We start from the raw sequence: 24,620 nt of genomic DNA, 5'->3' as shown, positions 1-24,620 counted from the left end.
GGGGATCGTGCATTAGAGGCATCAACACCAGCGTGCGTGCATTATTTTGTCTAATTTCATTAATTTGTCACATTTCATGAACTTGTCAAAGTGCATTAACCTATAAGTGTGCAATATTTGTTTGTCTTTTAACATGTCTTGAATGACAAAGAGAACAGTATTTACCATGGTAAAATCATTGACATGCACATGTATTTAATTTTACAGCAGAATGTGAAGTATTTATTTATCGTTTAATTTGTCGTAAGTGGACAAAGAGAATCATTATACCTTTATCATGATAAAACATTAAGAACAATTTTGTATTGTTGTGTAATTGATGCATTCTTTTGATTTTACTAAGGAACTCTTGATAAACTTGATGTTATCATTGATTTACATGTACAGCCCTCTTCCCTAGTAAAAGTGGCACAATTGTGATTTTACCCTTTCGTAGTTATGTAAGCATATCTCGAGATTAAAACAAGCAAATTGAACAGACTAAACAGCATTTGAGAGCTAAGACTATGCCCTTGACGGTGATGTAAGCATTATGTCACAACGGTATTTTCTAATTGCCACAGAGGGCGCTTTTCACTTGCACAATTTTTTTTGAGACAGGCTGTACATCAAACAACCGTGCGCGGGAGAAGATAAACCATTGTAAACAACCTATATTGTGCGAGGCGTATACAGTAAACCTACTGAGCAGCAAGGAAGTGCATTTTACTAGCCTTTCATATAAGATGCCAACATCCCTTAATGCAAAATTTGAAAAATATACTTCAATCTGGCTTCACATATGATATAATTTTCCTCAAATACCTAGGCTATGATTCAAATAACTGAAACATAACTGACCTGTTTACTTGCTAAATATATGCAACTTGAAATTACCACAACAGAGTCAACATTATTGCATTATTTTCAATCTTGGATAGTTTATTTTCATTTTGGACCCATAAAAGTCCTATTTTACATCTATTAAAGATTCACATTCCTATGTAATTAGCCATAGGTGCAAATGAAAAACATTTTATAGTCATAGGACTATACAAAAACATGAACAGTTCGCAATTATTGTGTTGTACACAAATGATGCTGTTACTGGCTAACAATAAACTGGCTAACATAAATCCATCACAAGTCCCAAACCCATCACAAATCATATTGAACTATTCCATTTGAAATCCATGCAACCCCCTATGGAAGACATAGCCTTAATTTTCCACACAGGAGTGTGAATTTCAAATGGAATTGCCTAAATGGGTGACACCATTTGAAATCTGCACCCCCTGTGTGGGAGATTTAGGTAATGACTCCCATAGGGGGTGTATGAATCTCAACTGGAATAACCCATTAGATTCAAATATTTAAGTTGTGCTGGGTTTAGACTTGTCATTGGTTTTATGCAGCAACACTCAAAATTGATCCATTTAATTATTTTAAAACAAGACTATACCATTTGGAAATGTTATTCAACATCTAATGAAGTACATATAATTGACACATATCAGGACAGACTTGGTCTGAAACCTCTGTGAAATCTGCATACATTGTGATCTGTTTGACACTTTTGTCATTTACAATGTATATCATGTATTGTCATTTATATCTACTCTTGATTCCAGATACATTCAGCACTCATTTTTTGGATCGAAATATATTATCTTGTTTGCCAAATGATCCTAATCCTTTACAAAACAAAACAAAAGTCTTGATGACATCCTATACACTAAAGTCTGTTTGTTAGACCTCCTTCCTCCCCAAAACTTAAGTGTAAAATGTTGAAAATTCCAACCCAAAAGGTCGACTTTGACCGGTATTTCGACTAGTTTTTTACAAATGTAATCGGACTTTTGACCACCTCCCCATAACAAAAGGACTTTTTTCGCTGACAGGACGTCATAAAACTTTTAGTTTACGTCATCATAAGTTTGTTCCCTTAGTTGGACCAAACTGGCAATAAAGTCAAATTTTAATATTAAAATGTCAATTAGGCCCAAAGAAAGGATTAAGATTGGGGCGTGTTTTATAAAACAGGATAATTTTTTATCCAAAAATAATTATTGCTGCAATTTATTGGAATCATGAGGAAGTGTCGATTGACTAAAAAGAAATGGACACCACCTCATCTTTCACTTTCTACTTCCTATTGAACATATTTACTAAGAATTAAACAATTAATTTCTTGTGAATAATTGTAACAAATTATTACACATTAAAAATGAAACTCATTTGCACCTACAGTGGTTGACTCTTACACAACCATCAAGAAATATTCCAAATATTACATAATAATATGAAAACTTGCTTAAGAGTCTAACCTTACACATTCATAGCATCAAACTTTATGCACAATCTATATATTTTTCTTTTTTAATCCAAGATTTATATATATATATTATTATATATATACAGTCAACAACAAAAATATGGAAAGAATTCCAACTGAAGACTAACTGGACACGGAAAACACAAAACATAAACATGTACTGTGCAAAATGTTATTGAAATGACATCTATATCATAACTTTTAAAAATTGTGGCAAAACATAATTCATTGGCCACCTCAAACAACCTTTTCATAGGCGAAAACATTACGAAAGTCTTGACTATTACTTCCAATGGTTTTCACCACATAAGAATTTCTATGTATCTATGACCAAATCACTAAATATAGAAGAATTTGACTATCTCTAAGAAACTCTGATCTATTGTATTGCAAGTTAATACTGCATACATATATTGCTGTATTTTTCTTGTAATACAAGAACAGGTTTACAGTCAGTGGTGTTTCCTCACCTTCGAATTGCAGCATAGTAATTCTAATTCATTCTAAAATAAAAATATGTAGTAAAATCTATTTATCTGTGTAGTTTGGTTAATAATCAATTGGATGTTTTAAATTGAAGTTATTTTACTTGAAACTCTGTAATGTACCACTTTATTTTGAATTTGAACCTCATCAATTAGGAATTTTTAATAAATGTCAATTGCCATATTCAAATTAGCGATTGACATGTACATGAGTTAAGGTCCGTTCATACTACACCGCAATCAATTGTAATACGATGCGTTGCCACACTGCATCGTATTGCAGAATACTGCATTGCGGTATCGCAATTAATTAGTAAAATACATTTAAACTTGGAAATGTGATGAGTTGCGTCGAGTTGCGGCAACAAGTAATTGATATATCGGCAATGCATTGCACCGCAATTGCTGCATAGTATGAACGGACTTTTAGCGGTAATATTTCAATTTGCCAATACCGCTTACAGTACATACAGCTTCTCCCCCTACATTCCTTTGAAAACAAATTCATTGCAGAGTCATTTTCAAAACCACTGGTTTTATAATTTGTTCAGACTAAGTTCATGGGCACACTGTAATCATAAATATGTGTTCCAAGAGTGGTGTATATGATACTACATGTATTATGGCTTATTATAAATCCTGATGTGCATACAAAAAGCCAACCAGCCATAGAGTACAACTCTGAACAATTATTCAAACAGATTTCAGCTGGTTTAAAGCAAGTTGATCGAGAAATCTCTGTACTATCCACAATGATGCGATAGTAACTGTGTGGATCAGTAGATAGAGTGTGGAGCGATAACTACTTCAGTCACTTAATCATCACCAATTTTCAAATGCATTAAAAGTATTCTGTGTGAATTTCAATGTTATCAAAATTTATTTCGATGACTTATCTGTAAATGCTGAACAAAGTTTGCTAAATTTTAAGAGATTAACCATACCAACAATTTGGCAATGTGTCATTTGAGCAACTTTTTCGGGCGCTATAACCCGCCATGATCGGCATTGTTTACTTCCGAATTTCCATTGCTTTACATGGTGTTGTGCTTTACTGATGCAATTTGACATAGCTCCAAGCTTTATCCTCATATCCATCTTCTGGTTTCAGGATTCAGTGGCCTGGATTGAGGATAGATTTCTTGATTATGCTAGATATGTGCTAAATTATTACCGTGTAACATGTTAATAACCCATTGAAACTGGCAATAATGTAGCATTATTTTGCTGCCTCAAGTTCTAATGAGTCTGTTGCATATTGAACATCAGTTCACACCTACTAAACATGCAAATTCATAGTGCAATAAATGCACACCAATGTTGCACATCTTTTACTGAGTTTGTTAAACCATGAACAATTTGCTCCTGCATTTGACTGAGTTTGTTTAACCATGAACAATTTGCTCCCGCATTTCACTACTATTAAATACAAAACTTTCCAGTCTTATATGCTTACTGCTCCACCATTAAAAAAATGACCAACGTGTTTCATTGCATGCACCTTAAAACATGAATTCATATTGCATATTTCTCTACCTTAGTTGGTCAACTATCACAAGATTGCTACTTCTACTGCTATTCAACTGTATTTTCCTAATTAATCGCTTATTAGTCCCCCATTTTCACTGGGGTACTCTGTGACTGCACATAAAATAAAATATTCAAGTAAGAAAAAACATGAAATCTCTTTAATTATGATAAAGCAAATAAACCTACTTTGGTATTCAAAAATTGTTCATATACAATACACAAAAAATTTACAAAGTAGTACAAATAACTGTCACATGCACCTGTCATTTTAAATGTCAAAACACAACGAGGAGGTGTGGTTTATACGATGAAAAATGGGGTCTATCCAAAGAGATTGGAATTACAGAGTCTTGACTCAGAATGGCCCTGTTCATAACGCTATGGTCAACCTGCCATATTGGTTTGATACACATGGAGACCAAATAGTTAACCACTGGCATTTATTAGCAAATGCCTAAAATCGCAATTGTGTCTAAGCTTGAACGTTACAACCTTGGGTATGTGCCTTTCAGCACTTATGTGCGTTATCGGCCAACGTATTACACACACAAGGCAAACAAGCAAACACTATCAATTTAATTGAAGTTTGTCGAGCACATGGAGGTACACTATCTAGCTCTCCATGTGCGACACACAAACATGGCAGAGTCCAACTCTTCAATTCTAATCACTTTGGGCCTACCACATAACAAGAACTCTATAATATTTTCTATACATATCTATGTGATTAGTACATATTACAAGGATTTAGCTGCTACTTATACTTCAGATAATCTCATAGACTATCTGTTATGCAGAAATGTATCCAGAAGCAACTGATCAATGTGTTCTGTATGTGTAACCAACCAAATTTAATTGAGAAGGAAACAAATACGCAGCTCTATGAATAAAAGCTACAGCAATTACTGATAAAAAACTGGTAAGATGACTTCATTCAGGCCCACATAGGTAGCCTTTCCACATCTAGGCAAAAGTTATCTGTAACTTTCATCTTATAGATTCTTCAGACAACCTGATGAAGATTGCCCCATGAGTGATTATCACTTATGCTAGTACTTACTACACTTGACCCAATTAGCCCTCTTCCATTAATAAGCACCACCTGCAGAATTTTTACTAAGTGACAACATTTCTAGCACCCACTTTTCAATACACAGGCACAACATTCTGTCAAATATCCAAATAAAATTGACATCTATACCTTCAGGCTTAGGATGATTTTGACTTAAGATACACTGTACTTTTATTCTTATGTGCTTAAATTCACAATTTTGATTTTCATTTCATCATTGTAATAAGAACTCAAAGGGATTTACTTCTGCACTGGGTGCTAATTTGGTCAAATACAATATGCATCGTAAGACCATACATGTATCTCTATTACAAAGTTTTCCATATAGTGCATTGCACTGTTGTTGGCAAAATCATTTACATGCTGAAAATATTGATGATGCCTTTACATATGACTTCAACAAAACTTGGCTTCCTATGTGCACAGCAAGGCTGTTGGGATGTACACCAGCTGTTTGCTTCTGCATGGGCTTCATGCAAACAAGGAAAAGAATTTTTAAATGTTTGAGCTTAATTGTAATGATCTTCATGTTTACATATATTTCTGAATCCAAATAAATCCCATATATATAATAATTACACTGGCCATTCCTGAAATTCTGCCTTTCGTAGCAAAAGAATGTGAATCATATTATCTCATTGATTGCTTACTTCACTTTGTTTCACCCAAGTTTGCTAGTAACTAAGGTGTGTATTTTACTGGTTGCAGTATCCAATTGTGTGCTAGCCTATTACAATAGAGTGCATACACACACATTGCTGCCCAATCATGTAAAAGCACTGATGTCACTACCAAATTTGACTTGAAACAAGGTATTGTCACAATTGAGTAGCTTTTCATTTCATCCAATTCGGTCTTCTGTGTATGAGTCTTGATCTGTAAAGACATGTGATTAATCAGTGCACATTGTCCCATTTTTATCACTCTTTACTAAATTGAGCATAATTTTCCACACTTGCAATATTATTGTCATATAAATAATTTGCAAAGTACAAAAAGATATTTAGACAAAAAGACATTGTTTGTAAATATTGTATTAATTATTACAATTTTGTTCCACTTTAGTCTTATTGTGTTCCATTTTAAAACTACAGTAAAAAGAAATTATAATGGGTACGACATTTCTATTTGAAAATGATTTTTGCACCAAATTGAACAACATTTAGGTTCAACTACAGGGCAAAATCAATTTGAAAAACTACCCAAGTATTCGGTTGTTTGTTTTTTCCCTGTCAACTGCTTACCAATGATACAAACATTTCATGCAATATCATTAGGGCCATTCAATGGTTTTGGGACAAAGGTAGGTATCATGAGTTACCAACACTTTTCCCTCTGTCTCGAACATGAGGCAAGTCATCAGAATTTAATAACATGCCAAGGACAAAACCCAAAGGATTGACATCAATATGATATTAATGCTCTGCATGCTAGGCATAGGATTCACCATAAAAAGTCTTGAGATATTTTTTCAAAATATCAAAAATATCAAGAGCTATTCTAAGAACCACTGAACCAATACTAGGCTTGTTTGTACTCATTTTAGTGCATTTTTCATGCTGATTACAAATATGGCCTTGAAAATGTACTAGTTGTTAATAAAACTTGTCGTCTGTAGTCGACACCCGCGTGGAGAGAGTTAAATATAGGGTGACTTACTTCACATACAAGACAGAAGGCACTGTGTTGATTATTCATGTTACAAACCTTTGTCTCAAAACCATGGAATGGCCCATTAGTATCTCCAAGTGATAAAAATGAAGACCAGTCTATCGCAATACTCTTTAATAATATCCAATTCAGTAACTCCATCAGTTCACATCAACTTTTCAAGTGACATAAACGGAGTCATAACATATCTACCAATTTACGCTACATTCATAGACAGAAATATACCACAAGCAAAATACTTTACAGATGCAATTGTATTATGTACTCATTATTACAACAATTATATTGAACAGTAGAAATAGATAATATATATATAAAGAATATTCACTAATTAATACTCATTAATTTTTGTTTTCCAAATTTCATACAGGAGTAGATATATCCCTCTTAATTTCATTAACTGCATTAAGTGATTTGTGAGTATCAACACAAGTAAATGGTATGGGATTTCAATTTTCTCACCCCAATCAAATTGCACTGCACTGATATGGATTAATTACATACTGTCCTGGGTCCACATAAAGTACAAGTACAGAAACAAATTGACAAGTGTATAAACCTAAGTAACAAGTTTAAAATGCACAAACCTCAGTTACACACATGTAAATAACATGCAAATGTACATCATTTGTGCACAAATACTACTAAGCAGGTTGTGACGGACGCTGAATTTTATTATATAAGTATGCAATTGTATTACAAATTTTGTTTTTTAATCAAAAAATTACAAAGACGTTTCCATACATTACTCTAGCTCCAACTGGTCAACAATTTGAATAAAATTTACAAAGTATTGTGAACCCAGGTCAAAGCATGCATTACCAATCAGCAGATTCGAGTCAATCCTTCCCGGATACAACAATGATACATCACCAATCGCCATGAAAGCCCTTCAGCTCCAACAAAATAGATAGTTACTGTTACATAGCTATAATTTCAGAATCACTATGATAACACTTTACTGATGTGTAAAGGAGCACAGGCTTTAGTTTTAATACTCACCGAAGCACCTGATGGAACATAGAACAAAACGTTTAAAACAACATGTTAATTGGATGGTTAAGACAGTATTATTTACAAGGTGACTTTCAATAAATCAATCCATATGTACAATGAAGCTCCCCCCGGATTGGATTGCTTTTATAGTACCAAGACAATCAAAGTACTTTCATAAGTTTGCAAAAATTTACAATTCCAAATTATGTCAAAAGCTCAGTATGGACTCGCATGCTTTCAATCCCAGCTTTCAATCTGAATTTTTTCTTAATATTCTTGAATGTTTATACTTTGTTGAAGCATGAACTTTATTAGATTTTTCTTTCTAGGGTGTATGGTTTATATCAGTACCACAAGTTGATCATAAATGTAACTAAAAATGTTCTGCATTGCAAATCCTTACAAACAAGAACTTGAATTGTAAACGTCCCAAAGCAACCACATAATGGGTGAAGCAATACACATAATAGATTTATTCACTAGTGGACACCTTATTGTCATAATTTGTGTGTAATAATACTTCAATTATATTCTAGCATCTTCAACATGGAGAAGCAGTGGATACCTTCAGTGCATCTGGCCTGTCAATCATCATCAGACTGGTTGGTGTACTTTCTACATGGTACATACATAGCCTGCTGTATGACTGAGGAGGGCTAATTGTTTGGCGAAATATTCTTTACAGCGCTAAATATATACTAAGTGTAGACAAACTTCTAGTGACTCCTCCTGACTTGGAATGTTGTATCAACCACTGTAGTGTAATATCTGAAAAGAATGTTAAGATAAAAAAACATGAACATCTTTAACATCAACCCTAAACGTACCAAACATCAAAAAACCTCAATTCAGAAAGCGTAGGCACAAGCGGGTATCCCATGTGATGCTATAATTGCTTCATCATGCGAACAGTCATATGGCGACGGAAAGCTTGGCCGGGCAAGCTACACCCCGTGGCAAGGTAGGCCCGTGCACGGGCGTGGCACCCGAAGGGTCTGGGTTCAAACCGCACCCGAGAAAAAAGTTTTCTCTTCTTCTTCTTCTTTCTTTCTTTTTTTCCTCCTTCTTTCCTTCCCCCCCTCGCCAAAAAGCAACTGGGGCGTTAGGGCTAATGAATCCTTTTCATAATGTGTTACCTTTAATATCATGTTTTACAACATATAAAACAAGGGTCGGCAACCCCTGGCAAATGTGCCAAAGTACTGTTCAGTGTAAGCCACATTTATATCGGACAAATAAGTACTTCCTAAATAAGAGCATAATTAATTATTGGCATGCTATTGTTTCTGCAAACAAATTTGTTTCCTTGTCATATCAAATTAAAACTCATGCTCATCACATAAATTGGATCAGCAAGGGTTTCAAACCAAACTGACTCTAATCACTCTATATACTTGTTAAGCAATATCCTTCCAATTTAGCATGCACCCACATAGCTTTGGGCACTATAAGATGTACCAGTAGTTTAATTGCCCCCAAAATAGAAGCTGGCACGCTGACATTGATCAATGCAGCCTCAGTCTGATCTTTATGTTACATTTATACAATCCTACAGGCTTTCATAGATCTTTGCTTCCATATCCTTTCTGATGATACATTTACTTACCTATGTTTTCCTTTTCTTTGCATGATATGGAATAACAGCAGATTTCTCTGTCTTGGATTGCTGACAAATTCATTTTCTCAATCAGTTCTTTCTCATCGAGGGCATTTGGCAGGTCCCTCTTATTGCCCAATACTAATACCTGTAGAAATAAAAAGGCAATAAGGCTGTTAAGAATAGAATTGTTGAAAACATTTATGAAGCAGAGGTTGCAGCACTGCCTCTGCATTTTTGACAGGGCATTGTGTTTTAGATAGATACATGAAAGATGTGTCATGTGTAGGGTTGCAATATTTCTGGGAATGTTTAAAGGGGTACTACACCCCTCGATAAATTTGTGCCTATTTTTGCATTTTTCTCAAACAATAACACAGAGGTAACAAAAGTTATGTATATTATAGGGGTAAGGAATCCAATTACTACACTGGAATTTCAGTGACCCAAGACAAGCGGTTTGTTATTTATGATCAGAAATAAGGTACCGCTAGGATGTACCTCGTTTCCTATCATAGATACTAAACCGCTTGCCTTGAGTCACTGAAATTTCAATGTAGTAATTGGATTCCTTGCCCCAATAATATACATAACTTTTGATACCAGTGTGTAATTATTTTTGAGAAAAATGCAAAAATAGTCACACATTTACCACATGGGTGTAGTACCCCCTTAATGCAGTAAATTTCAGCTGAGAATTTTGGGAATTTAGGGGGAATATTGGAAATTTTTTGAAACTTTGGGAATTTCTGAATAATTTCGTTTTATAAGATTAAGGGTATGAATAATTACCATATTCTCTCTATTATGATAAAGCCCCCTCTAATATATGCTCCCACCATTCTTAATGTTGTTAGCACTTTTCATGCTTCAATAACTTATTTCTATGTTAAGAGAAAGGTTATCAATTATAAGATGCAACCATGCTTCTCAGTACCTATAACAAACTTTACCAAGTAATGTCACTATTTTTCTTTTTGACTTAAGGAAAGCAAGCCAAGTTTCCCTCTGTGTCTTATCACATAAACCTCTAGGTTGTTACAGTATTTTACTTTGAGTTAAGGGATCTAAAATGAGCGTTTATTGCGTTTCGACAGTATTTTTTGTGGGACATGAGAGCACCTCAGACCTATCGAATTGCATTCTGAATTCAAGCATGTCTTTCTGATATCAAATAATTTTCATTTTTGAAAATCACAATATAAGGCCAAATAAAAAATAAACATGTTTCACGTCCCCTCCGCTTCCTTTTTGAGGTTTCCTGAAATATATTTTTATTTTTTGAAATTCACTTATAACTTTTCAAAAAATATGTCTAGGAAGTTGGGATGCTTTCTGTAGCCTTTTTAAGATACAAGAAACATTTTAGGAAGGTTTTGTGATCATTAGAGGGGGTGTAACTCTCAGAACAACAAATAAAAAGGGCCTCCTCCTTTTCCAGGCATTATTGTATGTACGCTAAAACAGCTCAAGTATGGGTATTTACATCAATTTTGCGATAAAAAATAGAAAATAAAAAGTCCCCTCTTCCTCCTTTTTTTTGAAAATCTCGGACGTGAAACATGTTTTATTTTTTACTTAGCCTAATACAAATTTTATGACAAATTATAAAAATTTGATATTTTTCAAATTTTTGATATATAACAGTCCTCGACGTAAATTATATAAATCTAATGACATATTCTTAACGTGTATGTAGCAGGGAGGAAAAGCCGACGGTCAATTGAAAATTTTGACCTTTCATATTGAAGATATGGATTTTTTCCCAAAAGACCTAATTTTTTTGGTGTTTTGGGAAAAAAATCCATATCTTCAATAATGAAAAGGTCAAAATTTTCAATTGATCGTCGACTTTTCATCCCACCTACATACACTTTAAGTATAAATCATCAGATTTATAAAGTTTACTTCAAGTACTGTTAAATATCAAAAATATCAATTTTAATGATTTGCCATAAAATGTGTATTAAATTGCAATTTCAAAAAATCAAAATTATTTGATATCAGAATGACATTCTTAGTATTCAGAATGCAATTCGATATGTCTGATGTGCTCTAATGTCCCACAATAAATACTGTCCAAACGTTCATACCCCAGCCCTTAACCCAGCGAACACTAAAATATTTGTTAACATGTTATAATACGTTCTGGACTTCTGGTTTTGATCAAAACATTTTAATAACATATTTAATGTGTGGTTATATGAAGGTCAATTTTAGAATGTGTAAAAAATACACCAACATTATTTTAAAAATTATGTCAAACTGTTCTTGTAAAATATTTTTAGCAACCATTTTTGGAAAAATATTTTGTCAATACTTGTCAAAATTCTGTTATAATATTTTCATAAAGTTTTCAAAAATGTTTTAAAAACATTTTATACCCTTTAAATTTAAACGTTTCTGTGAAACATTCTGTGTTTGCTGGGAAGAAAAAAAATCAAATTTGTGTTTCCTGCATAAAAGTGTGCTTTTACCAAATTAAAAAGCACATTTTCTCAGATTTTAGAAGGGAAATATCTGAAATTGTCAGAACTTATGCTAAAATAACTATTTGAAATAGTGTTTTTGCAAGTTTGTATTTTTTTCTCAAACATTAACAGAAAAGTTAATCTGGGTTCGGAAATTCCAATGATTAACGCATCACCTCATGTAAAAAATTTTTAACATGGTGTAGTATTTCCAAACTGCTGACAAACATGATTTCCCACTCATAATTTCGGTACAATAACAGGAAAAATGAGAAAAGAATCTAATTTTGTTCTGTGAGTTCTTTAAAATAACATGAAAAAGTCCCATATAAAATCTTACCAATTATGATTACATAATTTAAGTAAAACATACATTTTCTGTGCACATGATGTAAGTCTGTATACTTTCCCATACTCTACACAAACAAAAATGATAAGGAAGGAAGTCTAGAATAAGTTAGTGGTGTGATAAGTGCATAAATAGGTACATTTAACTCTTTTCTGGACAAAAAACTTTCAAAATGCAAATATGCCAAAATTGAAAATTCCAGACCCATTTAAATTTCAGAAACATTCCATGGAAAGTTTCCCAAATTGCCATAAAGTTTCCACACCTTTGCAACCCTAGTCATGCACATAAACTGCATTCTACAGTTGGAAAGCTACCACAAGCTGAGAAGAATCATGAATACTAGGCGGTTACCCGTATTTGGCGGTTCTCGGCTGGGCACGATTACCTGACTGTACATACCTACTAAGTTTCATGCCCATCCGACAATTTGTACTTATTTGACCTCATATGACCCCTGGTGACCCCTAAATGACCTTCAACAAATTTGGCTCTAAATGTTTACTGTACCCACCAAGTTTTATGTCCATACGACAGTTTTAAGTTATTTGACCTCAGATGACCCCTGGGTGACCCCAAAATGACCTTCATAAATTTGGCTCTAAATGTTTAACCCACCAAGTTTCATGCCCATACGACAGTTTTTGCTAATTTGACCTCATATGACCCCTAGATGACCTTGGGTGACCTTGACCCACTAACCAATACAAACTTGTTCTGTATGGGGTCAAGCTGCACCCACCCACCAAGTTTGAGGAACGTGCGACCCCCAGTCTCCGAGAAAATAGGCGGACAGACAGACAGACAGAGGCACAGACAGAGGCACAGAGTCACAGACTACCAGTATTATTATATAGATAACTAATGAGATATGAAGCAATGCACAGCCTATATTGTTATCATGTATCTATCGTATTCTGAGGCCTTCCACAGCAACCTTGTAATGGACCTAAATGTGAGTCAATTTGTGCATCAATATGCAGCTTTATGGATAAATGCAAAAATATCTATAATCAAAATAACTGGAACAAACTGGAACACTGTGAACACTAGTGGCTCCGCGATAAACACACGCAAATATAGCGCGGTACAGAAGAAAGTATACACGCGCCTTACACTGGGTACACGCTTAGTACACTACATGGATGCAGTGCGCATGTTCCAGTTTGGCCAAGAAATACTTAAATTTGATTATAGTCTTCTGATAGTTAGTATTTGTAATTTGGTCCGTGCATCCTGTTATTTCTTTTTCATACTGTAAACAACTTCCTGACCCCAGTGTAGTGAACCCGGAAGTGAAGCTGTTTAATTGATTTTGAATGAGCTAAGTAAGCAGGCAAGGGTAGAGCTAGCGTGATTTGCATAACAATACCTTTGGGAGACCTGGATCGCTGCACAAGGTATGAATGAATGGGGCTTCATATCTCTATAGTTGTATTCGTCTCAGACCACAAGTACCTACCGGAATGCCTTGAAGTTGTGGTTTGTCGAGGAGATTATGTAATTCATTCCTTGCTGCCTCCAGTTTCTCCTGGTCAGCAGCATCTACCATGTATCTAAAAAAAAGAGAAAAGAAACTACAGATAAGATGACGATTCTTGCAGAACAAAACCAACAGTAGAGGGGAGTTTGTAATCAGATTTCCTTGAAAAAATGAGATATTACATTCACTGGGTTGGACATCCAGGAACATTGTCCCCTTTGCACGCGCATAGCATCCAGCTCAATGAAGGGTAACTACACATGCGCACACTGGTTTTGCAAGGCTATTTCCCTTTTGTGATGTCAGCCCGACCAAGAGAATACATTTTTAGACATTCAGAAAAAAAGGCTTCCCAACATCTTAGGTTTCCAAGAAAAGACCCAGTAAAAACTAGGTTAAAGCAATAACATTACAACAATCAGAAATTGATTTGTATTTCTTTTCTACAATATTTTCCACAAAATGTTAGTTACAGCTGTCATGTGTCCCCCTTTAATTTTGAGATGAACAAATGAGAAGGCAAATGCCTGTCACACCATTGGTCATGACTGAGGTTGGTCCTTTTGATGTGTTGTGACCATCCTTTACTCTCTGTACATACAGTGTTATGAACATCACGTATGTGTTTGACTAAAATTTTGATCGTATGAATTAGACATTTTATCTAAACATCTTCTATTAAGATGTTTTATTAAACAGCCTTGATTTTTGTAGGGCATGTTAGTTTATTCAAGTACATTACAATCATGTAAAATCAGAATTTTGAAAAACATTGCGGGCATCCTCCTCAGTAAATGTTACAATATTGCTTGAAAAAATACAGATTTAGCAACAACATCCCTGAATTACGGGCACTGTTATTACACTTGAAGAGGAAATGTTTTTAAATGGTAATGATTCTCACTTTTATTTTAAAAGTAAACGCGTTTTTAGTGCAGGAAAAAGGATATCAGTTTCTATTATAAATGTACATATATTTGATGACAATTACTCAACAAAGCTCTTCAATAATATTCCCTTGATATAATCTTATACATTACACTTATTTACAGCATTATTTCTGCAATCATTTCATAAACGTGACAATTTTCACATTTTCATAAGAGCACAGGGTTGCACTGCACATTTACTTATAAAGTACAATGTAATGCAAATATTTCATCATCTTAAAGCCATTTTGAAGCAAATATGCAACAAAAAACATGTGTTTCATTTTCTGTTCCATTGTACTGTGTAAAAGCATACTACATTTGTAGAATAATGTTGAGAAACATGGCAAATACTGCTACTTTAGTTTCTCTTGTGCCTTTCTCAATATACTGTTCATCTAATAAGAAATGCATGCATGCATTTGCATACTAATTCCACTAAACAAGCTAGACTTCTAATCTGTGAAAATAAATCCAAACATAGATTATGTGAATTTACTGCACCTTGAAAGAAGATCAAATGTCACTAAACCATATGGCAGAATATATACAAATTATGTACAGTCATTATATTAATGATAAATTTATTTATTGTGATTTAGTGGCATCTCCAGTCATTAGTAATGCTTGTGTGGATGACTAAAAGAAAATATGCATGTGCTTAAGGTCATTTAACTTAATGTATTGATTTTGACAAGCTTTTACACATTTTTCTAACCAGTCATTTTAGACACGGCCAGTGAGTGACCTTAAGTATACATTTTACACCTTGGGACGACTTTACTCAGATAATACCTCTTAAAGAGAGCACTATAAATGCTGAGGAGACCAGTCAAAATCAAATCCTTACAATTCATTCAAACAATTTTAAAAATGAACCATTTTGTATTGTTTTATTGGTATAAAAATGAACCATTTCGCATTTTTTTTATTGGTACAAACATCCAGAAGGTAAGGATCTTGGAAAGAATTAAATAATTGTTTTGTTTAATAATGGTGTTGCACATGGGAGGGTGGTGCTAATCTCCATTATTTTCTTGCTAGTGCAATGAATAAATGTGTATATTGCATTTAAAAGGTTTAATATATGTACATGTACAATGTATACTATATTATGCAGCTGCTGTCTTTGCTACAAGCAAAAACTATTAAAAAAATGACCACTTTTCCAAAACTAACTCGGTATAACATCACCATGTTTTTCACTAATCTTTGGTTTTAATTACATGTAATATCCAACCAGGAAGGAAAGAAGAAAGGATGAAAGTAGATGAAGAGAAAAGAGGTTTTCTCTGCCCTGGTTTTTAATCTTTGACCCCCTCCAGTCCCAAGAACAACAAGACTTGTGTGATATTTGCTATACTCCACCATGTGGTGAGTCTGAACACAGGTTTAACATCAGGGGGGCTGAAAAAGTTTTGGAATTAACATAAAAATAGGGTCCTCAACATGCACAATATGCTATGAACTTGAGGGCCTGCAAAATGTAGGCTTGCACTTCATCAGCTTTTGTGCTTTTCTTACCAAATAATTATGTCATTAGCTAAGCAGTTGCTGAAATGTAGGTCACAACACTAGCTTTACTCCTGGTTGCTTCTATCACCCATCATAGTGCATGAGTGTTGTCAACAATATGCTTCAATAAGGTACTTTTAACACGAAAAGCAATACATAAATTTGGTATTTGTTGTTTCATGAACAATTAAACATGAACATTGAACATACAGATATCTGGCACAATCAGGCTCTATTACCACTTTCAACTTTAAAGTTAATATGCTATTATGTCTGGATTGAAGAATGAACTATAATAACATTTGTGAAAATATATATGCAAATGCTTCATTAATATTCATGATTATGCTAGAAAGTTGTCAACACCTTCAAATGTGTCAAATTTGGATTGCCATTGATTATTGTATACTGATGCAAATGAGCTCATTAATTTAATATTTTTAACTAACCAAACTCAACATTACTCATGCTCTAACCCCTAATCAACTTCACATTTCAAAGGACTGAATATGTAAGCACGTGTAAGCACGTGTGGCCGAGTGGATACGGTGCCCGACTCATAATACATAGGTTGTGAGTTCGAGCCCCGCTCGTGCCAACGTGTTGTGTCCTTGGGCAAGGCACTTTATCCCCATTGCCTACTGGGTTTGGGTTGGATTAGATGTTTGTATAGTTGTTTGTTTCAATGTTGCAATATTGGCGCTGATTTAGCTGCTGCCTGCAAATTGCATTGTGTCTGTTTAGGTGTGTTTAATGTTCAATTCTAGCAATTTGACCTGCGGGTCACCATTAGAGTTCGAAATAAAAACCTTCCTTTTTTTAACTTGCCAGAGTGAATTTTCCACCCATACATACAACCACCAACAACCATACATACAACCAATCAACTGGATGCAAGTAACACAGCCCTGAACATCAGAATGTTTGATCTAACTTTGTTGCGTCACCTACTTAATCATCCCCTCATGTGGAAAGAAGTTATAATTCTACTAAACTATTTTTCACCCTGATGTGGCAGTGACGTCAGTGCACATTTCAATGGGCGCAACTACAAATCGCTAGTGTTCGCTCAAAGCGCTGGGTAGTATGAGTACACACGCACGCGCTGAAAGACACTGCATAGATGCGCGCGCGAAACAGCTGCCTTGACGCTTTGATGTCACTGCAACATCAGGGTGGAAAATGGTTTAGCCCCTCTTACTGTAACTATTTATTACGGGATAGTGATTCTTCATTAAATCATACTTACACAATACAATTAACTCCTCTGCAGTATCTTTCCCACATGCTTCTGAACCTAGGTTGACCTCCGATATCCCAAAGCTATATGCAAAGAATTCAAAATAAAAAACATTTCAATTTTACAGTTTTGGAAAGGGGTTTGATTACCAAATTAAAATGAAAATACAACATTTCTTAAATAAATCCTATGGTGACTAATCTTAATTACCTGTTCTCCATCCATATGATTCCATTATATGAAGAAACTTTAAGTATTTGTTGTGATGTTAAAAACCATTAACCATTGACATTAAAATAAAAACATTGAAAACTTTGTGAATGTTTATGACCCGCTCTAACACAATGAGCACAAAGTTAACAAAATGACTTTTTGAGATATAACATATTTGAAATCTTTACTTCAAAGCTTTAAAATCATGTATCAATCACTTTTAGCAGTGACAGATACTGTGCTTTCACTGATTTGATTGTAATTTTGTCCAATCAAAAAATTGTGAAGCATTAAGAAAATGACTACCGGTACTTAATTCCCTTTTTATGTCAAGAACATTGACAATTTAATGATTTAAATGCTGTTAATGTTCATAGAATAAAAACATTGATAAGTCAATGTTGGAAGAACATTGATATTTTTTCAATACATTGAAACATCACTGACTGGTATTAGAGTTAATCCTGAGTTTGACTTGATGCTTAGTTTTGTCGTGTTACTTCATGACTTATTAGGATTTATTTGTCAAACATACAATACAGTCAAACAGGTTTTTCACCTAAGCCCAATCATTGTGCATAGATCAGTCACTACCACAAACTCTGAAATTATACTGTTCAAAATAAACTTCAACAAAACAAGACATCTATAGTAAACCTTCAGTTCATTCTATCACCTGTTTTAGGTACCACTACACTTACCTTAATTGTAACATTTCCTTTTGTGACTTTCCTCATGTTGAATCCTACTGTAGGGATCATGTCTTCATTGAATTGCCCGGACTGAAATGAAATAAGATATGTACAATGATATCAATAATTGGCCAAATAATATGAAATACATTCATTGCTATTCCGGTCAGATGACCCAATTTCCCGCTACCACCAGAAGAAAGAAGATGAAATGAAAAGTTATTTTCCACACCCTGGTTTTGAGCTACCTACCCTCGGGAGCCAACCACCAGACCCGGGATAGCAAGCCCCATCTGTGCCCATCGCCAGGCCAACGGTTTTGTGCATATCAGGCAATTTGTTGTGTATTGTTTTGTACGGTCTACAATGTAGTAGTGTAAAGGGTTTAAGATCAAGATCAAGATTCTCAATATAATGACTCACACATAATTCGATTTCTAAGTAATCAAGTATGCTGAATTTTGCAGAGCTATATTACTCAGAATGTATCCTGCAGAAGCCTGACATTTTCTCTCATTAATTAATTGGAATAACTACCCACATTTCACAAAATGTTACATGGCAAAACTGGCATTTGCATGGGTTTTGGCAGGGGTTTGAGCAGACATTGTACACATAGTCATGTGCGCACAATGCAATGAGCCCAGATCGCAAGATTCAATGGTTTTTCAGCTGTAGTTTGCAGCCTGCTTTGTTGTATGGGGACCTGTTTATTATTATATTTTTGACACCAAGGCATGAAAACTTGTTGTTGACAAAGGCCATATGTTGACAACAGTGCTAACTCAACCCAAAAATGTAAAACCTGTTTAAAAGCTTTTAACTGAGGAATATGTCACCTTAAGAATCACTAAACTTTAATTTTATCCTCAACTTGACCTGACCTGTACACATAATGCATGTCTGGAATGAGGAAGGAAGCAGTCACTATAAATATTACACAAATTGAAGCTGAAAAAATACAGTACAATGTGTGTATTTAATACCACTTTTCCTGTTTACACAGCCAAACAATAGGCTAAGGCTACTCATACACTATGATGAAATACTGATTTATAATAATCTTACAATAACAAAAATGATAAATGATTTTCATACTTCATGTCTTTAGTACAAAATGGTTGCTTAAAAACAAAATAATTGGCTGTACTGCACTCAAATATTGAGAAAAATAAAGTTGAGAAGAGAATAAAAGAGAAATGATGAGAATACATGTATGTAAGAAGCACACTGCATTTTTATAGTAGTTAATTTGGTAAAACAGGAAAACTGTGACTCCTGCCACCCCACTCGCCTTAAATAGGATTTTTTTTTTAATTTCTGAATGTCTACCCTCTTTTGCACTGATATTAGTCATTCACATAACTTACAATGTACCGTACATGTGTGTGTCCAGTGTTGCCAAGGTTTTGATTTTCATGTATCCAGTGTGTCTAAGATTTGAATTTTCCTTTTCTTTATTGGAGATTGCTTGTTACATGTGTCACATGTACATAGTCCTTCACTTTGTGATAGTTTTCTTAATTAGCTTGGATCCGATATTTTTAATTTTTTTAAATAATTTTCCAGATTTTTAAAACATTTTAAACAAAATACGGATTTTGAGAAAACAGGTACAATGTATCTCTGCATAATTCATTCAATTATTTATTTCGAGTACACCCAATATAATGAACACTAGAGTTGGACTTGGGAAGTTTGAGAAATTATTCTTTGCAAAGTTTATAATGAATGACGGGGCACTAACTAAACCACATCAACATCAGAGTCTCAGGAAAAAAAATCAGGTTATTTTGCAGTTTGAGATTCTACTTTATGAATTTGATTAGACACAGAAAAACAGAACTGATAACGAGAGTAAACATTAAGGTGGTACTACACCCAAGGCTTATATTAACCAGGCACCCAGGCTCTTTTTACCCCATGGTTGCCAAGTTTTGGCTCCTGGTGTGTCCAATATTTTACACTACAAACTATAGGACCAGGAGCCATCTTTGGGACCAGAAGTTCATTTTAGCTCCTGGTCCAGGCATAAATATAAGGCCTGACTACACCCCCTGATAAATTTGTGACTAATTTTGCATTTTTCTCAAAAAATAACTACACTACAGGGTCAGAATTTCGGCGAGAATCCACGAATTAATTCTCGCAAAGATTCTCGTAAACAGATTTGTGTGAATCAAAGTTGATTCTCGCAAACTTTTGTAGTTTACACAGAAGTTGATTTGCAAAAATCAAATGATTCTCGTAAACTTATTCTGCAAGAATCAAGATTGATTCTCACACTGTGAAACAAAATTCTGACCCTGTACACACCGGTAACAAAAGTTATATTATATAGGGGCAACAAATCCCAATTACTTCACTGAAATTTCAGTGATTCAGGACAAGTGGTTCATTATATACATGTATGTTTTAAGAAATGAGGTACATTCTAGCAATACCTCTTTTCTTATCATAAATAACATACTGCTTGTCTTCAGTCACTGAAATTCCAATGTAGTAACTGGATTCGTAACTTTTGTTACCCAGTGTGTATTATTTTGTTGGGAAAAATGCAAAAATATTCAAATTTATCAAGGGGTGTAGTACATTTGTACCACCTTAAGTAGGCCTACTTAGCGAATTTCAAGATTATATGAGGGCGATGAAGTCTGATTCAACTTGTACAAAACCAGAAAGAAATGCACATCAAACTGAGAGATAATTTTAAAGATTTGAAATACACAATGACTGATAATAGAAAAGGGCAACATGCTGAGTACATTGAACAAAATAAACTATTAAAATTAATTTGGAGACCAATCAAAAGATCCACAATCTACGTACAGAGAAGCTGTGTAAACTGAATGTATAACAGAAAAAATTAATCTTTTACAATGTTGAAGAAAAGGAGGGTCACGTTCTTGAGGATGTGATATGTATACATACTGTATTTTCAGAGCATTACATGAACTTGATGGCGAAAAAACTAAAAAAATTGAAACAGCAACATCGAAATGGGCAATGTCAGATTGTCAGTACAATGTAATTCTAAATAGTGATAGGCTGAATATTTATGTTTCAGACAGCTTAGGGTACCAGCTTATTTGATGCAGCTTGTTGGTCTGAGTAATTTGACACCAATTTTCTTGAAATCGGCCAAAAATTGAGACGGTGCGGTCAAATAACGACACACCGGGGGGGGGGGCAGATTTGACCTTTATTTTCTAGTTTTAAGGGGATTATGTTGTGCATTTTTGGTATCTACATGTACCGTATTCGTTCCAATAAGCGCCCATGTCCCAATAAGCGCCCACCCAGGGTATTTTCAATTTGTTAAAGGGTACCATTAATGTAGAAGTGACAGATACACGTTGATAAAGTGAAAAAGCTGGAGGACTACCGGTACAAGTTCTGTGTAAACTTGCAATACATTTTCTGCATCAGAAAAGCTCACGAGAATGCATCAGGACCCTTTTATAATGTACTGTACATAAATTTGTCTCTAATAAACGCACCTTACGAAAAAATCAGGTAAACCAGGTAAAAAATAAGCGCCCACCCAAAATGACTTTGTTTAGCGCCCTGGGAATGAATACGGTACTTACATAATTTAAGGTCTACACTTTGTGTCAAATGAAACTTTTTGGTGTCCTTAAAATTTGCGGATTTTGATCAAATTAGGTTGAGGGCGCTGTACCTTTTAACAACCCCTTTTGCAACCATTTTTGTTTTTTAAGTTGATCATACGAGAGATAGTGATCAATTATTCATATTCTGACATTTTTAGCCTTTTATCGCATTTGGTGTGGCCGTAGTGCTAATCCGACTAGATTTTGAATGCAAAAACCAATGGTCTCTACAGTTTGTCCACTCTGAAGTACAAAGTGACAACGCGCGAGTATACAGCGCGTAAACAGTGCGCAGTTATGTGTCTCTGCTGCATGTATGCGTGCCTTCAAAGTCGGCACAATGTGTGCGTCCGCGTCGCTACTTTGTACTTCAGAGTAGACTGACTGTAGCCCGGGACTGTAGCCTAGAATGATCCAAATCGGCGCACCCAAACTGAGATGGCACTTCAGTGCAAACTTAAATAGGGCAGCACCAATAGTACGAAAATGTCATACAGATATTAAAGGGGCATTTCGTGATCCACAGCATCATCCCCCCACTTTTCTCAAAAAAAGTTGAGATTTTGATATCACAGGAAACCTCTGCCAGTAGACATGTCCACATTGCTTATTATAGAGGGCGACATTCAATCCAAAAAAGTTTGGACCACAGTAGCTCACAGTCAATGGCTTAACTGTGTAATCCCCATAGGAAATACAAAAATTTGAAATTTCGACACCAGAAACTTGACGACGCAGTCTAAAAAGTGCTGGTACTTTATCCTTGATACAGAAGTCAGCATGCAGTGAAAGTTGAATTTCATAAAATAAAATCGCCTTTGTTTAAAATGGATCATCGTGGTAAAAAATGATGCATAAACATGCTTTTTTTGTACAGTAAGTCATTGGAAGGCATTGTCAATGATGGTCGCAGAAAAGTGCAGTTTTTTAAAAACAGACATTTGCCCATAACTTCACTAGTTTTTGACCTACAGACATGGTTGACCCTCATTTTTTAAGTTAAATAATCACCTTTTTAAACAAAATAATTTCCATGTGAAATATCCTACTTGAAAATTTTATGAACATGCCTCTGGCTACATAATGTTTATGTACAAAATATTTCTTGCAGATTAATTTGTTTTGCAAAGATATTGTGAAATTTGAATTTCGTTCTGGTGCACCAGAACGAAATTACAACACATTGTCTATGGAGTAGTGTAATACACATAATCATGCATATCTCGCAAACGCAAAATCGGAATCAACTGAAATTTTGCGAATAAGCTTTTTTCGTGGATATCTAGATGCTACATTGTAGGATCACGAAATCCTCCTTTAAATGATGTCCGTTTTGCCAGTTTTTTTAAGTTTGCGTTGCGAACTAATCACCTCAAACCTCACAGTAATAAACTAATACTAAAGTTTGTTCGGCTTATATAAGGCGGAAATTATTAGGCTTTTGTTACTGCGTGCGTCAATCAAGTCCCTACTCACGTTTGCGTAAATTCGCATGTAAGCGTGCGCCAGTCATGCATTTAAACGCAACGCACAACTAGCGTAAGCACTGCGCCCGAATGCACACCATTGTATATCAATAGTACACGCTGTTATGAGTCTTATTTCTTCCGCCTATATAAACCGAACAAACTTTATTATCCACTGACTGTTTTTCATAATATCATGATCCACTATAAATATTATTAGTCATACATGTCGTATTAATGTTAATGATAGCCTAACAATATAATTACCTTATCTCTATGATACAAAAATAGAGATTCATTTTACAATATGTTTAAATTAATACGTACAATATAGCCCATGTAAAAATATAACAATGCCCTGACCAGTCCTTGAATGCAAGGAAGGCCACACTCACCGAAATGACATTAACAAATGTTGTTTTGCCTGAATACTGCAGACCAACCAATGTCAACTCCATTTCTTCCTTCCAGAAAAGGCTTTTCAGCCAATCTAATACTCGGTTGAAGAAAGCTAACATTTTGGAACCTAGGAGTGTGTTTCACCAGGGTGAAATCTGTAAAATTTTGGCTTTTCACGCCTATGAAATTGTGAACCTGTTGTCCTCAAAATCTGTGTACATGTGTAATGAATCTACTTCCGCACAATGTCGAAACCGCTACAGAGAGCTCTCGTGACGATGACGTCACGGGGGTGCACGTATTATTTTTGTCATGGGTTATTAGGCTATTGCAGATAAGGCCAATGAAAGTCGATTTTGAGCAGGGAGTTTCCCGTCACCCGCCCTCACTTCATTTTCTGACCCTCACTTGAATTCATTATTGTGATTTTCCAAAAAATACCGATAAAAACTGGTTATATTTGCAAAAAAAATTATGAATAGGCCTATCCCTTTATTTTTTGTGGAAAAATCAAAATCAAAACATACCGTAGGGCCTACATTTTGCTGTCAACCTTGCAGATTCTTTATATACTTTTGAATCTC

The 24,620-nt window shown here is 34.7% G+C and overlaps 1 protein-coding gene across 1 annotated transcript; it reads right to left on the bottom strand.

Moving 5' to 3' along the window:
* Positions 1-2,009: 2,009 nt before the first annotated feature.
* Positions 2,010-24,288, bottom strand: LOC140148517 (ADP-ribosylation factor-like protein 8B-A). The gene is made up of 6 exons (XM_072170503.1): positions 24,033-24,288; positions 18,567-18,647; positions 17,662-17,735; positions 13,948-14,041; positions 9,675-9,813; positions 2,010-8,836 (listed from the first exon to the last, which is right to left on the bottom strand). The coding sequence occupies exons 1-6, from the start codon at positions 24,153-24,155 to the stop codon at positions 8,748-8,750; spliced, it is 600 nt and encodes a 199-aa protein (XP_072026604.1). The 5' UTR covers positions 24,156-24,288; the 3' UTR covers positions 2,010-8,747.
* Between the last annotated feature and the right edge of the window lie 332 nt (positions 24,289-24,620).

The sequence above is a fragment of the Amphiura filiformis genome, chromosome 3 (assembly GCF_039555335.1).
Source record: "Amphiura filiformis chromosome 3, Afil_fr2py, whole genome shotgun sequence".
In the NCBI taxonomy this organism is placed as follows: domain Eukaryota; kingdom Metazoa; phylum Echinodermata; class Ophiuroidea; order Amphilepidida; family Amphiuridae; genus Amphiura; species Amphiura filiformis.
The sequence above is the reverse complement of the archived record's forward strand: the minus strand, read 5'-3'. Positions and strand labels throughout refer to the sequence as shown.